Consider the following 12,612-nt stretch of genomic DNA (forward strand, 5'->3'; position numbering starts at 1 on the left):
GAATCGGCTGATTCATTTTTGTTCTATAAATCAAACCCAGACATATTTTATCTCTGTATAAAGGTAAAAATGGAGGAATAATATGTGTACTAATGATGACACAAAAAACTCAATTGACCCATTATGTCAATGTTTACAGTGTTTTGAGTTTGGGCTTTTATCAAATGGTGGGGATTTGGCTAGTCCTCTCGTTTGTGTTTAATTAAATCCCCAAAAAAAGAAAATAGTCAAATAGTCCAGGAGCGATGTGTACACACGCTCCCGCTATGACTGAAAATGACATTCTCCTTTCTCCTCTGGCTCCATTAGAAATAATTTTCCCCCATCGATCTTTCAAACCCTCTGTGGAGCACTAACATGAGCTTGTACTGTCTCAGCCTCCAACTGTCTGTCAACAGTCTGTGTGTGACCTGCACATCCCAGGTCTGTGCAGCACACTGTTTGACTTGTGACAGCCTGCTAGACTTCCTGTAATTCGTGTGGCTTGTCCCCAGCACAGCAGCGGAGCGTGTCTCCTAGTGGGACTCTAGGAAGAGGCGGAAAAGCCCTCTTTGAGCAGGTCAACCACACAGGGCCCTGTAATGGTGAATGCACTGATAACTGGCCACCCGGTGTGACTCTACTGCTGCGTGAAAAACCAAGCCGTCAGTACGGGGGCCACCGCAGCGGAAAATTGTGTCCAGTAAAGCGTGCAAGGAGGGGAGAGGATGTGACAGTGAAGACATGCAATCCTAATGAAAATCAAATCCAGTCAGCTCGCTCCTCAGAGGATCTCTGCGGCGGGAAGCCTATAGCACAGCTGCAACGCCCCTATAGCCGATAAGAGAGGTGAAGCTCGGATAATAGCAGAGGCGGGGGCCCGACAACAGTATGGTTGCAAAGGTGAAAACGTATTGTGATTGTAATTGAAAACAGCCTTGCTTCTAATGACAACCATCCATTTTTTTTTCCTCCAGTCCTTTGAATTAGTCACAGCGCGCGTGTGAGGGGGCGGATCCGCCATCTCTATGGAAATCATAGCGCTCACCTTGCCATGGCTCAGCCGAAGCCACAGACTCGACTTCGTCGTCATCACTGCTGCCTCAGCCTTCCCTTGAGTTTCACAGCACAACCGACTTCACCAAAAGCCCTTAAGTGTGCTTGCAAACGGCCATCCAAGCACTTATCTAAATGGATTGCGAGCTCCGTGCCCTAAACTCAATGTTTTAATTGCTTCAGGTCCATGCAGGACAAACTCCTGCATGGACCACCCGATGCAGGAGCTCAACGAGGCGGTACCAGCTTTTTTAGAAGAGTCATTTGCGATCAAAGTGTACAAGAATAGTAGGCACAAATGAGTATGGATACCAATACAACATAATTGGAAGCTAATGGGCAGCTTATGAACCGGATGGCGGTGATAGGACTGGCACTGTAAACCCACTGCTGTCGCCGTGAGTTGGATTATTGAAAGACAAAAACAAAAGACAGAGCGATCAAAGAGATTTCTGACTGATCTCCAAACCCCGTCGCATGTGTCTTTCAAGCCACAACAATGTTTCATTTCCCCCAGAAATAGCCGATGGCCTCTTAATGAGTAACACTCCACTCAAGCGGGCCTTTTGTCTACAGCATCCGAGCAACGGGAGGAAGTAGCTTTGTAGATGAGGATCCTTTCATTTCAAATGAAGAAAGCTCTTCCCTGTGTGTATGCATGAAACTGGAATGCACCGAGAGCATCAAATGCAGCAGCTCGGTTACATTCCCTGGTTTAAATACTGCATAAATGTGAGCATCATCAGGACACCACTCAAGCGGATTTCAAACAGCTTCACGATACAGTAAAACCGCTACATAGAACTGCCACAGACGAGGTCATTACCAATCCGACGGCATCCCCCTCGGCTTGGCTTTTTTTTTTTCCGCAGCTTAATTCTTTTTGCCCCATCATTTAATTCATTTGCTATAGCTCAAAGCCATGGACCTGCCCGCGCTAATATGAGATAAAACCCTGAATGGAGGACGACATTAATTGTGGCTAAAGGAATTCAACTGAAGTGGCAGCCCTCTCTGTCAGTGGCAGGCAAAAGTTGGCTCTCTCTCTCATTCCCCCACATGCTGACATCAAAAGCAATAAGTGGGAAGAGCTATTCTAATTGCCTTGAAGCGACCTGCCTGCGTAGGCACCAATATGCTGCTTTGTGAGCTCGCTTCAAATGAGTCCTCCAATTGCTGTCTGTTTCTTGACAGTCAAGATCAGGGGTTTAAATGGCCACTCCACCTCTACAAAGCATCTTTGCAAAAAAATAAAACACTCTTACCGGGGACCATGCTGGCATAAATGCACAAGCAAACACGCTCACACAAACAGGCGCGCACACCTACACATACACACACATGCTGCTTAAACACTAAGTGGATCTGAGTGGCAATTATCCTTGACAACCCCTTAAACAATATCTGGCATTTTGTCGCCATCTAGGCTGGAGGGGGGGTACTGCGGCACACCGGGCCAGACAACAAGATTGATTTTTTTTCTTTTCTCACAGGTCAAATATGTCTCCCGCCTGATGTCTCCTAAAACACTGAAGCAGGGATAATGCAGGATGGGAGTGAACAGACGGGGAGAGAGAGGGCAAAAATGAGATTAAAAGATTAGATGGTGTGAACTGCCTATAGACTGGAAAGATGAAGAAAAGACGAGAGAGAGAAAAACTCCTATTCAGGAGAGCAGCAGAGAGGGAAGTGAGCTGATGAGAAGAGAAATGGGTAAAGAAACGAAGCGGAGCGGAAAAGAGGGGGGGAAAAAACTCCGTAAAGTGTGTAAGCTGGAGTGATTTCTTGTAAAAGTTAAGAAGACCTTCTCAGCCATCACTTCCGTTTAACAGCAGAGAGGGATTTGATTACTTCAAAGAAAGTTGCTGAACACGGAGTGAAGTGGAAAAACCCCAGAGTCATGTTGGGAGAGAATGAAAAAAAGTTGGGATGAGGCCTTCAAACAGTCACGTCACGTGCTCAGCGAGTAAAGTGGCACATCATAGGATCGGTTTCCTCCAGAGCTTTACAACCAATGTTAAAGTCAAGGTGATGATGTGGTTATCTGGGTTCAAGATTGTATGTAGCATTCCTCGCTACCTTGATGTCTGCAACAAAGGCGCAGCCCTGTTTGTCTTCTCCAATAACACAAGACCAGTTCAGACTCAACTGGAAAAGGGCACTTTCAGAACAAGCGTCAACATAGAATTATTATGGACAAGAATTTCATAATCACAGCGGATAAGAGACTGAGAAATGAGAAGCTTTATAAAGTGCTCCGGTCAGCAGAAACGTGTGTGTGTGTGTGTGTGTGTGTGTGTGTGTGTGTGTGTGTGTGTGTGTGTGTGTGTGCATAAAGAATGCAGCCCAAAACAGCATCCATGATTAATCAGCATGATGCAAGCCTCTGCCACCAAGCGATCTTCTATTCTTTTAGCTATCTTTGCAAAGCGAATCTGTCTGTTATAGCATGTGAATGTAAGTATACAAACCAACAAACACTGCAAGGTACATGCAACACCTGAATCAACACCTTTCTATCACAGTCTCAACAGACACTGAATATAGTAAGCCTCACAGAGCTAGGATTTATTTGGGGGCTTAACACGGTGGATCGCATGTGCTGCTGTGTTATCAGCGTGCAGATTTGTTCTGGGTGGCATTTGTACAACAGATGAGATAAAACTTCTTAATTCTAAAGTTTCTTGTTTGACTAGCTAAGCAGATCTTGTGCATTTTTTCAACTCATGCACTATTCCTCTATCAAAGGTTTAGTGTGTCGAGTTAAGGAAAAACTCCATATTAGTATGCCAGAGGTAGTCTAATCCATAGGGGATAGTGCAAGGTAAGCATACACCAGGCCATGCATCACACACTCTCGGGCTGAGTGTTCAGATGTACACTCAGAAATTTCTAGACCTCATTAATCTCTAAAATTGCCACCCTGAAAAAAAAAAAAAAAAATCTGTGTTGAGGATCTCAGAGGGAGCAAGAAAAAAACAACACAAGTTTGAGGTGTCTAAATGTGTGTGTAGAGCCTAATTGAGGCTAGGTCATGTTGAAAGCTAGTGGTGTTGTTTCCCCCACGGGGTGCTTATTACAGCACAGTGGATAACTGTTAGTATTTTCCTCCCCAATGTTCCATTTAGTTTGATAAGTGCAGTAAATATGAGGGGAAGAGAAAACAATAAGCGTGTTTCTTTTGCTCCTATCTCCTGAATACAAAACATGAGGAGAAGAACACTGAGGCGTTGATTTGTATCGATTTCCAGTATACTTCTCACCTATCAATTTAGCTTTCTTGTGGCCAGGGACACACTGCAACATTGTAGCAGCAACCATCAATCTGCAGAAGCACCCCACCTACCAATACACTCATGAAAAATAGATCAGCTGGCAGAAAGCTCCATCACCCTCTTTTGACCTCGTGGCTGCAATTAACAATGCAGTCAGTGATGAAAAGCGAGTGGATTCGGTGACCTACGCTAAGTGGCCCTTTTTCATGACTCACGAATGGACTCCAACCCAGCTATTACCTTAACCAAATAAAGTGCATTACGCACCAACAATGGAGCGCCACTCACTGAAAAGGCTAATGCGACTGACAATACCGTCGCCTGCTACTATCATCAGCGGGAACTACTCTTGTGGAAGAAATGGGACCCTGCAGTACCAGCCCCCTTTTTACATGAATACTCCCCCTGTGCTGCCGGCGACTTCGCACACACACACACACACACACACACACACACACACACACACACTCCGTGGCAATAGAGAGGAGTCATTGCAATCACGCCAGAGAGAAAAAAAGAAACTTGTGCCTCTTGCCAAACATAGGCTCAAGCTTTTGTGTGTGCGTGTGTGTGTGTGTGTGTGTGTGTGTGTGTGTGTGTGTGTGTGTGTGTGTGTGACAGAAAAAGAGAGGGGAGGACATATCTGGATGTTTGCGAGTGCGGCGACGAGACAGACACACAGAGTGGGTGAATAGCTCATGAATATCTGTAATGTGTTACAGAGAGTGTTTGTCAGAGTGGATGGCGGAGGAGGAGGAGGAGGAGGAGGAGGAGGAGGGGGGGGGGGGTGCACGGGCAGAGAGAGACGGAGAAAGTGAAAGACAAGGGGGTGTGAGCTGTGTCTCTCTTCCTCACACACTTTAGATTTTGAACGTGGTTTGAGGGTGGGGTGGGGGGGGGGGGTACACAGCTGCTATCTCCACCTTGGTATCTATATGGCTCTTTGTCCAACTGACTATTTTATCTGTGTGCTTGTTCATCTGCTTGTCCGACCACAAAATTGACGAGAGGAGAACAAACTGAGAGGAGAGCGCGATCGACTGGAGGGACAGCATCGCATTGTTCCGTTGCGTCCTTCACACATGGTTACTGAGGCCTTTTTTTGTGTGTGTGTGTGTGTGTGTGTGTGTGTGTGTGTGTGTGTGTGTGTGTTTGTCCATCTCTTCTCTGATTTCTCTACCCACTAGATCTTATCAGCACTCACAAATAAGCCATTAATCCACTCAGGATGCGGGCTTTTTCACTTGGCACATTTCACGATAACACCACACCACGTCCATTGGCGTTTTGCATAATTAGGCCACTTATATCAAATACAGGCGGATTCTAATGGAGCGCTAAGGGGACATATTTACTTTAATTACTGCTCTCACTATCTCCATCCCTCATCGGCCCCCGCTTCATCCTCCTCTCATCCACTCCCTGACTTGGGAGAGTGGGCTGGCGACGTCAGGGGAGAGAAGGTTGAAGAAGACTGTGTTTCACCCTCAAAGGTCACACCCTCCCACGGCGGAGTTAAGATAGCGTTTGACCTTATAGCCCACTGCAGCGCCGTGCTGCTCTACCACAGTCGCAGGGGAAACACACGGATAAATATAAAAACTCTCTGTGTTTCGGGCTCTCCCATTAAAAGAAAAAAGAAAACTCTGAGCAAGTGCACAAGAATTTCAGAATCACAGCGGGTAAGGAAGTAAGGAAGCTTTTTAAAGTGCTGCGGTCAGCAGAAACGTGTGTGTGAGGTGTGTGTGTGTGTCCCTCTGTGTCCACTCGGGTTCAAGCTTCTGTGTGTGGGTGTGCGTATGTTGGACTAGGGTGCACGCAATGGGGCTATGCGTTCACTTACAGGAAGCTTTTAGAGGTAGAGTTGTTTTCTATCAATACCAGCTGACTTCAAAAAGGGTGAATGAATAAATAAATAAACCTCCGAAGAGCACTGTAGCGCCACAGACTGTGGTCGCGCCTTCCCACAGGAAACAACACAGATAAGTAGAATGTGGCGGAGACTGAAAAACTCAAAGCCCCACACTAGAAAGCCCATTTGCCAGCCAACAGCAATGTCCACATTGGTATTGGGCTGCTTTCACTTCAGAGCGTTTATGTGTCTGTGTTGCCTGTCAAAACTGCAAACTAAAACTCGTAACCCTATTTCTCCAGCTGCTAGACTATTGGGTCTAAAACGCCAGACGCCTGTGAGAGAGGAGATGAAGGAGCAAGGAAAGGTGAGGAAGCCCCCGTGAACTGAAGTCAACCGAAGTTAGAAATCATGCCGCCTTAATGACTGGCACTCCTCATCACTGTCATCGTTAGCCTCCGTGGCTTGTCACACGGAGGCTTTTGTGGTGGCTTTGTAAAACGGCTCCATCGACGAAACGGCAACCGGCGACAGAAGGTTTTTAGGTCTGAAAGGACGAGTCGCACGCAGAAACCTTCTTGGGAGAGACGAGAGGTAAGCCAAAGGTCAGCTTTGAAAGGACGATTCGTCGTGAGCGGTGATGGAGGTGAGGCGACTCCATCTGTACAGTGCACAAAGAGGAGGCCACTGGAAAGCGTACATCGGGTTCATCTACGCTGAGCATCCTTCCTCCTCCTCAGCAGAGGGTTGATGAATAAACTCTGTACGGCTGAACAATGAACCGACACATTATTAGAAATGGCTCGACCTAGAAATAGAGACAGCATGGACCTCCATTAAATATATGAGTGTTTTGGTATCTCACACTCACACCTGTTGCTGCCCTCCTGAATAATAGCCCAGTCCACTCTTTTTTTTTGATAATTCCAGATCAATGAACTGCCTCTCGGATTGAGTGAGGGCGAGACAGAACGGAGGGGAGGGAAGTCAGAGAGGATAAAAGAATAAAGTGCGGCTGTCTCTGTCAGGCGTCTCCGGGGGAGCGTACGTGTTTGTGCATGTGTCACCGCGAAGGTCAGCCCTCTTTAGGAGTAACAGAACACCACGGACCCTCTTCGGTGCCACGTTTGAAACACTTTTCCTAGAGACCTTCCTATTCTCTCTCTCTCTCTCTCTCTGTCTCTCTCTCTCTCTCTCTCTCTCTCTCTCTCTGTGTTCTTGCAGCGGCTTAAACAGGAACTTTAACAGTCCGTTGGTTACCGCGCCCATAAACGTCCATGACAGCAAATCTTCCCGGCAGACACGCCCAGGTGCCAGCCCAGAATGTAAACTGTGAGTATAGCTGTCCTCCACCATCGACTGGTGAAAGAGAGAGACAGAGAGAGAGAGAGAGAGAGAAAGAGAGACAAGAGAAAATCACACATTTTGAGGAAATAAATGGGGGGAATTAAAGGTCATTAAATTACATTAATTGAAGTAACAGACCAGTTTGAAAGGGTTGGAGAACATAAAGAAGAATGAAAGGTGCTGGGGTTGGGGGGGGGGACGACGACAAATGTACAAGACAGACAAAGAGGAGGAGGAATCGATGTGGCGAAAGGAGAAAAAAAAAAAAGAATGGGAGAAAAGTCCTTGCACCTGCACCTGCAGCTCCCAGCTGTGCTGTGCTTATTCTGAATCATTGCTCTACGCCCGGAGAGACTGCTTAGCGTTTCATTTAGAAAACAGGGATTTATTGCCAAGGAGGGGGCTGCTACTGTGCCCATTTGTGGGCGTGTGTGTGTGTGTGTGTGTGTGTGTGTGTGAGAGGGAGTGTTGGGTGGAGGGAGGAAGGTAGGAGTGTATGGCGGATTTTTGTGGAGAGGAACTTGGCTCCCTACCTGAACATCTATAAATAAGAGTGACCTCGTTCCATCCCACGCACTATAATATGGTGAGATTGGACGTTCCAGTGATTTGAAGGGGGGGGGGGTTGGGAAAGGCACTTGTGATTCTTACATGTGAGTCAGATGGAATAAGTGTGCGTTCATATGATGCACACAAGTGTTTGGTGTGATTTTTTTCCGGACAAGCCAGGACAGCTGATCGAGGGCAAACGCTTCCAGTGGATTGCATTTATGTGCTTTATTCGCTTGATGGGAATATTTAGCGCTACTGCTTCTGTCGAGACACACCGAGGATAAGAGATTCCCCCGGGGAGCCGGGTCAGCCTGTAAATCAGGCCGCCAGAGCTGGAGGCCAAAGGACAGCCAGCATCAGACATCTCACCTGCTACAGATCTGGCACTGTGTCTTTGAGTGAGCAAGTGCATGCGTGGAAATACATTTAACAAAGAAAATAAATAAATGGAAATCTCTTCATCGCGTTCGTGAATGAATCTAGTCAATGGAAACCCTCCGGATGGGAGGTGCGGAGTGCATTTGTGTTCGGGGGGGGGGGGGGGCAGGTCCAAATCAATAAAACAGAGAGTTAAATAATTTCTTTGTAGGCACTATTAGCCTGAATCATGACCGCCTCGGATCAGAAGATCGAATAACAACGCGGAAATGAGCCAAAGGCTTATCCAATTAAAAATGAATAATACACAGCAGAAAACGTGCACTAAGCCTACACAGGTCAAACAAGGAATACCAAATGAGCTGTGTTGTCTGCTGCCTCTCAAAACATCCTGCAGGAGACCCAGAGAGAGAGAGAGAGAGAGAGAGAGAAGCAGCACAGTTTCCCAAATGAGCTGTTTGCCTGCCACGCTCCGGGGCTCTCCCATTGTTACTGTGTTCAGGAAATACTCTCAGCCTGGTTATTTTAAAATTAGCTGCCACTTAAACGTTTGCAGAGTGCCATGAGACGTGCCACTGTGGTTGGAGTAAGTAAGCTGACTTAAATGGTCATTTTCACTGATCTTTATGGAAGGTGTGTGTTTGTTGCTGTTGTTTTTGTTCCGTCTACCTGAGAAGATCAGAGGTCAAGAGAGCTGGAGAAGAAGAGCATTCTGTTCTTCTGGACTCATCTTTGCTCAAGAGCCCCTCGGCAGGGCGGAAGTTATTCACGCTAGAAAGCGCACAAAAGAGATGCCACAGAGGCATCCTATGGAGAAAGCCTTGGTGCTGCCCTTCTCCATCCGAATAGTCAGTCTAAAGACTTGACTGGCAGATACAGCTGTTCCCAGTTACCTATCTCTCTCTCTCTCTCTCTCTCTCTCTCTCTCTCTCTCTCTCTCTCGCTCTCTCTCTATCTCTCTCTCTCTCTCTCTATCTCTCTCTATCTCTCTCTCTCTATCTCTCTCTAGCTCTCTCTCTCTCTCCATATCAAAGTCAGATCAAACGGGCGACTGCCTCCATCACAGTGGGAATTAAGGCTTTATTAAATATCCCGAGAGAATCCACGTCTACGGAGAGCGATAGAGTGAAATACCCAGAGAGACGCCACGAATAGCCGAACACAGCGAAGCGGCCAAGTTACTTCTCTGCCTCTCAACCCCCCCCCCCCCCCCCCCCCCCCTCTCTCTCTCTCTTTCGCTCCCTCTTTCTCTCCTCTCCTCTCCTCTCCTCCATCCGCCTGTTTGCTTCCCACACACACACACACACACACACACACACACACACACACACACACACACACACACACACAAGCCCAAAGAAACGCTCAAGTTGGTGGCTGAGCGGAATATAGATGCGACTGTAGACAAGAGCCGGAGCCGTGATTTGCACATGCACGTAGCACATACACCCCTGCGCTCTCTTTCTTTCTCTCTCGCAGCCCCCCCCCCCCCCTCCTTCTTTCTCTCTTCTCCACAAAATATTAAATGCATTCCTAAAGTGAGGGACCACCCCAGATCGCCAGACCCAACATCCACTGCCCCCCCTCCACCCTTCCGAACTCGGTGCCACGAATGACAGCCATGCGCACAGAGGGATTAAATGTGGTGGGGGGGGGTAAACTTGTCCTGGCGCGACACGGACGGAGAGCTGGCAGCGCAGGTGACTATGTGGCTGCGCGTCGTGCGCAGAGTCGGGACAAACTTGACCAGCCAGCTACTTGAAGCACCAGAGTAGCCCGAGCGAGACCTCCGACTCAGTGATATTGTCCCCCCCAAAAAATTTATCTTAAACATACACACACACACATACACGCACACACACTTTCGCGCGCGCTCACACACGGGCGCGCACGCACTCTCCCGTCTTACCTGGGGGACGAGGAAAGCCAAGAGGATGCGGACTCCAATCTCCATGGTCGGTAGAATTTCTCGCGGTGTGACACAGATTTTCAAGACAGGGTGATGATGTAGGCTGGGTCAGCTCTGCTCATAATTCCACTGTCCAAGCGCCGGGGAGAGAGGAAAGCCTTTCGCCGTGTGCCGCCAGCTGCCAACTTCCCCCAAATACAACTGCAGTCGGATCGGCAAGGCAGTGGAGAGTGGAGCCGAGACCACAACCAATAGATTTATGAGGAGGACAGAGAGGGGTGGGGGGGGAGGGAAAGCGGAGGGAGAGGGGAGTGGTGGTGGGAGTGAGGAGTGTCTCTGTGTGTGTGTGTGTGTGTGTGTGTGTGTGTGTGTGTGTGTGTGTGCGTGTGTGCGTGTGTGCGTGTGTGTGTGTGTGTGTGTGTGGACGGACGGAGGGGGGGTCTCTATCTAAGCAGAGGGTCACTTAGCATCATTAATTTTTTTTTTGTGGCCAAATTCAGACACCCCAGTTATTTTTGCGGAGTTCTGAATGATCGGCAGGTGCAGCAGCAGGTTTCGTGGATTCTTTATCAGACAGCTTTACAGCTCTTATTCCAGCATGTATTATCCGTCCCATTTTAGAGGTGATTCACGGCTCCTATCGTCTTATATCCAATGCAAGAGCGCGGGGAAGCCTCTGTTAAATGCATCCTGCGTGTAAGCGCTCACAATAGCGGCGATGCCTGCGGGGCAGCCTGAGAGAAAGAAACTTCAGTAATGATCCGTTTTAGGGTTGTGTTACTGTACACATTGCATAGAATTACTGTATAAGCTTACATAATGGCTCCAAATGATACATTGCTCTTTAGTGTTGATAAGACCATGGGTTTCAATCTTCAGAGCAATTCCTGAATTTAATATTCTAACCATCACAGTGATTTTTCGATTTTTCATTATTATGAACACTGCTTTTCCCTCCTCCCAGCTCTATAATGAATGGTTCATTTTTATTTCCAGTCGGTGTGTATGTCATATAGGGGCATTCCTCTCTCTCTCTCTCTCTCTCTCTCTCTCTTCTCTCTCTCTCTCTCTCTCTCTCTCTCTCTCTCTCTCTGTCTATGTACAGTGTAGGGCTGCAACTCAACGATTATTTTCATTATCAATTCCCAAATGTTCGATGAATTGATTAATTGTTGTTCTAAAAAATGCCCATTTCACTAGGACACAAGTTGACATATAAAATGTATTGTTTTTACCAACAGCCCAAAACCCAAAACAAGTGAATATTCACATTATAGAAGCTGAAACGCGTGGATGGGCACTGTAGTTTATTCTCACGTCAATCCCACATACACCACCCTGCTTCTGTAAATACTCACTTAAATACCAAATGAAAATAGTCCCCATCTTCATGAATTGTTTACTCGAGTTTATGTATCGTTTGCTAAGAACTGCTCTGGGAAGCTATTTAGCCTTTTTTTTAATGAATATTTATTCACAACCTTATCTAGGAACAAATAAGTTTGGTGCTGAGAGCAGCAGACAGTCTTAATACCTTGGAATGTATTGAAAGACAGACTAACACATCGTTGGTTTTGCCCTTTAGAAGACAACAAGCTCTTTGCTTGGTGTCCTTCAGCAAAACGCTCAATAGCTTCAGTCGTGCTGCTCTGTAACTGACTGTGACCTCTGAGTTTCCAGTTGGAAATAATCAATTAACTACCACATAATTATTAAAGTGGAGGATGGCTCATTTGAATTCAGCCCTGTGGCTGATTAAAGCCCTGATGGCATGCAACATATTTCCACTTGCATACAGTTGATGGATTTTAGTTTAGTCTTTTTATGGTTTCATCAGGTCAGATAGGGCCTACTGTGAGAGTATTTAAACTGTTTTATTGTTCATGCTGTTCTCATTTACTGCTGTACTTATACCTAAAGTGTTGCACTATCATTTGTATGTATCCCACGTAATGGTGAGCCAGGACATGCAGCGCTTCCTCTAAGGAAGTCAAGTGACGTAGTATAAAGATTGGAAAGGAGGATGGATGGATGCACATAAGTTACGTAACAAATGTAGGTTACTTATCTCAACCCAAACCACGATAGTTTCCTAACCAAGTAGTTTGGTTGCCTAAACAGGTTCTCCACTGCAGGGACTTGTGCAGGCCAACTGATCGCGTGTGTTTAGGGCTGGATAAGAAAAATAATTCAGGCAATCTAACTTAAGCCCAGGCCAATGTCCACCATGTGTAGGCTACTGTAATGTAATCTTTGTCTGTTTA

The 12,612-nt window shown here is 46.8% G+C and overlaps 1 protein-coding gene across 1 annotated transcript in view; it reads right to left on the reverse strand.

The window, feature by feature from the left end:
• The window catches only part of cdh13 (cadherin 13, H-cadherin (heart)), a 299,197-nt gene extending 288,612 nt beyond the window's left edge, over positions 1-10,585 (reverse strand). The window contains exon 1 of the mRNA XM_068723607.1: positions 10,349-10,585. Coding sequence (XP_068579708.1) covers positions 10,349-10,393 — 45 coding nt within the window. The 5' untranslated portion in view covers positions 10,394-10,585. The remainder of the gene's footprint in view (positions 1-10,348) is intronic.
• Between the last annotated feature and the right edge of the window lie 2,027 nt (positions 10,586-12,612).

The sequence above is a fragment of the Cebidichthys violaceus genome, unplaced genomic scaffold (genome assembly GCF_023349555.1).
Source record: "Cebidichthys violaceus isolate CVI_PGR_0920_01 unplaced genomic scaffold, fCebVio1.0.p SCAF_3, whole genome shotgun sequence".
NCBI lineage: Eukaryota > Metazoa > Chordata > Actinopteri > Perciformes > Stichaeidae > Cebidichthys > Cebidichthys violaceus.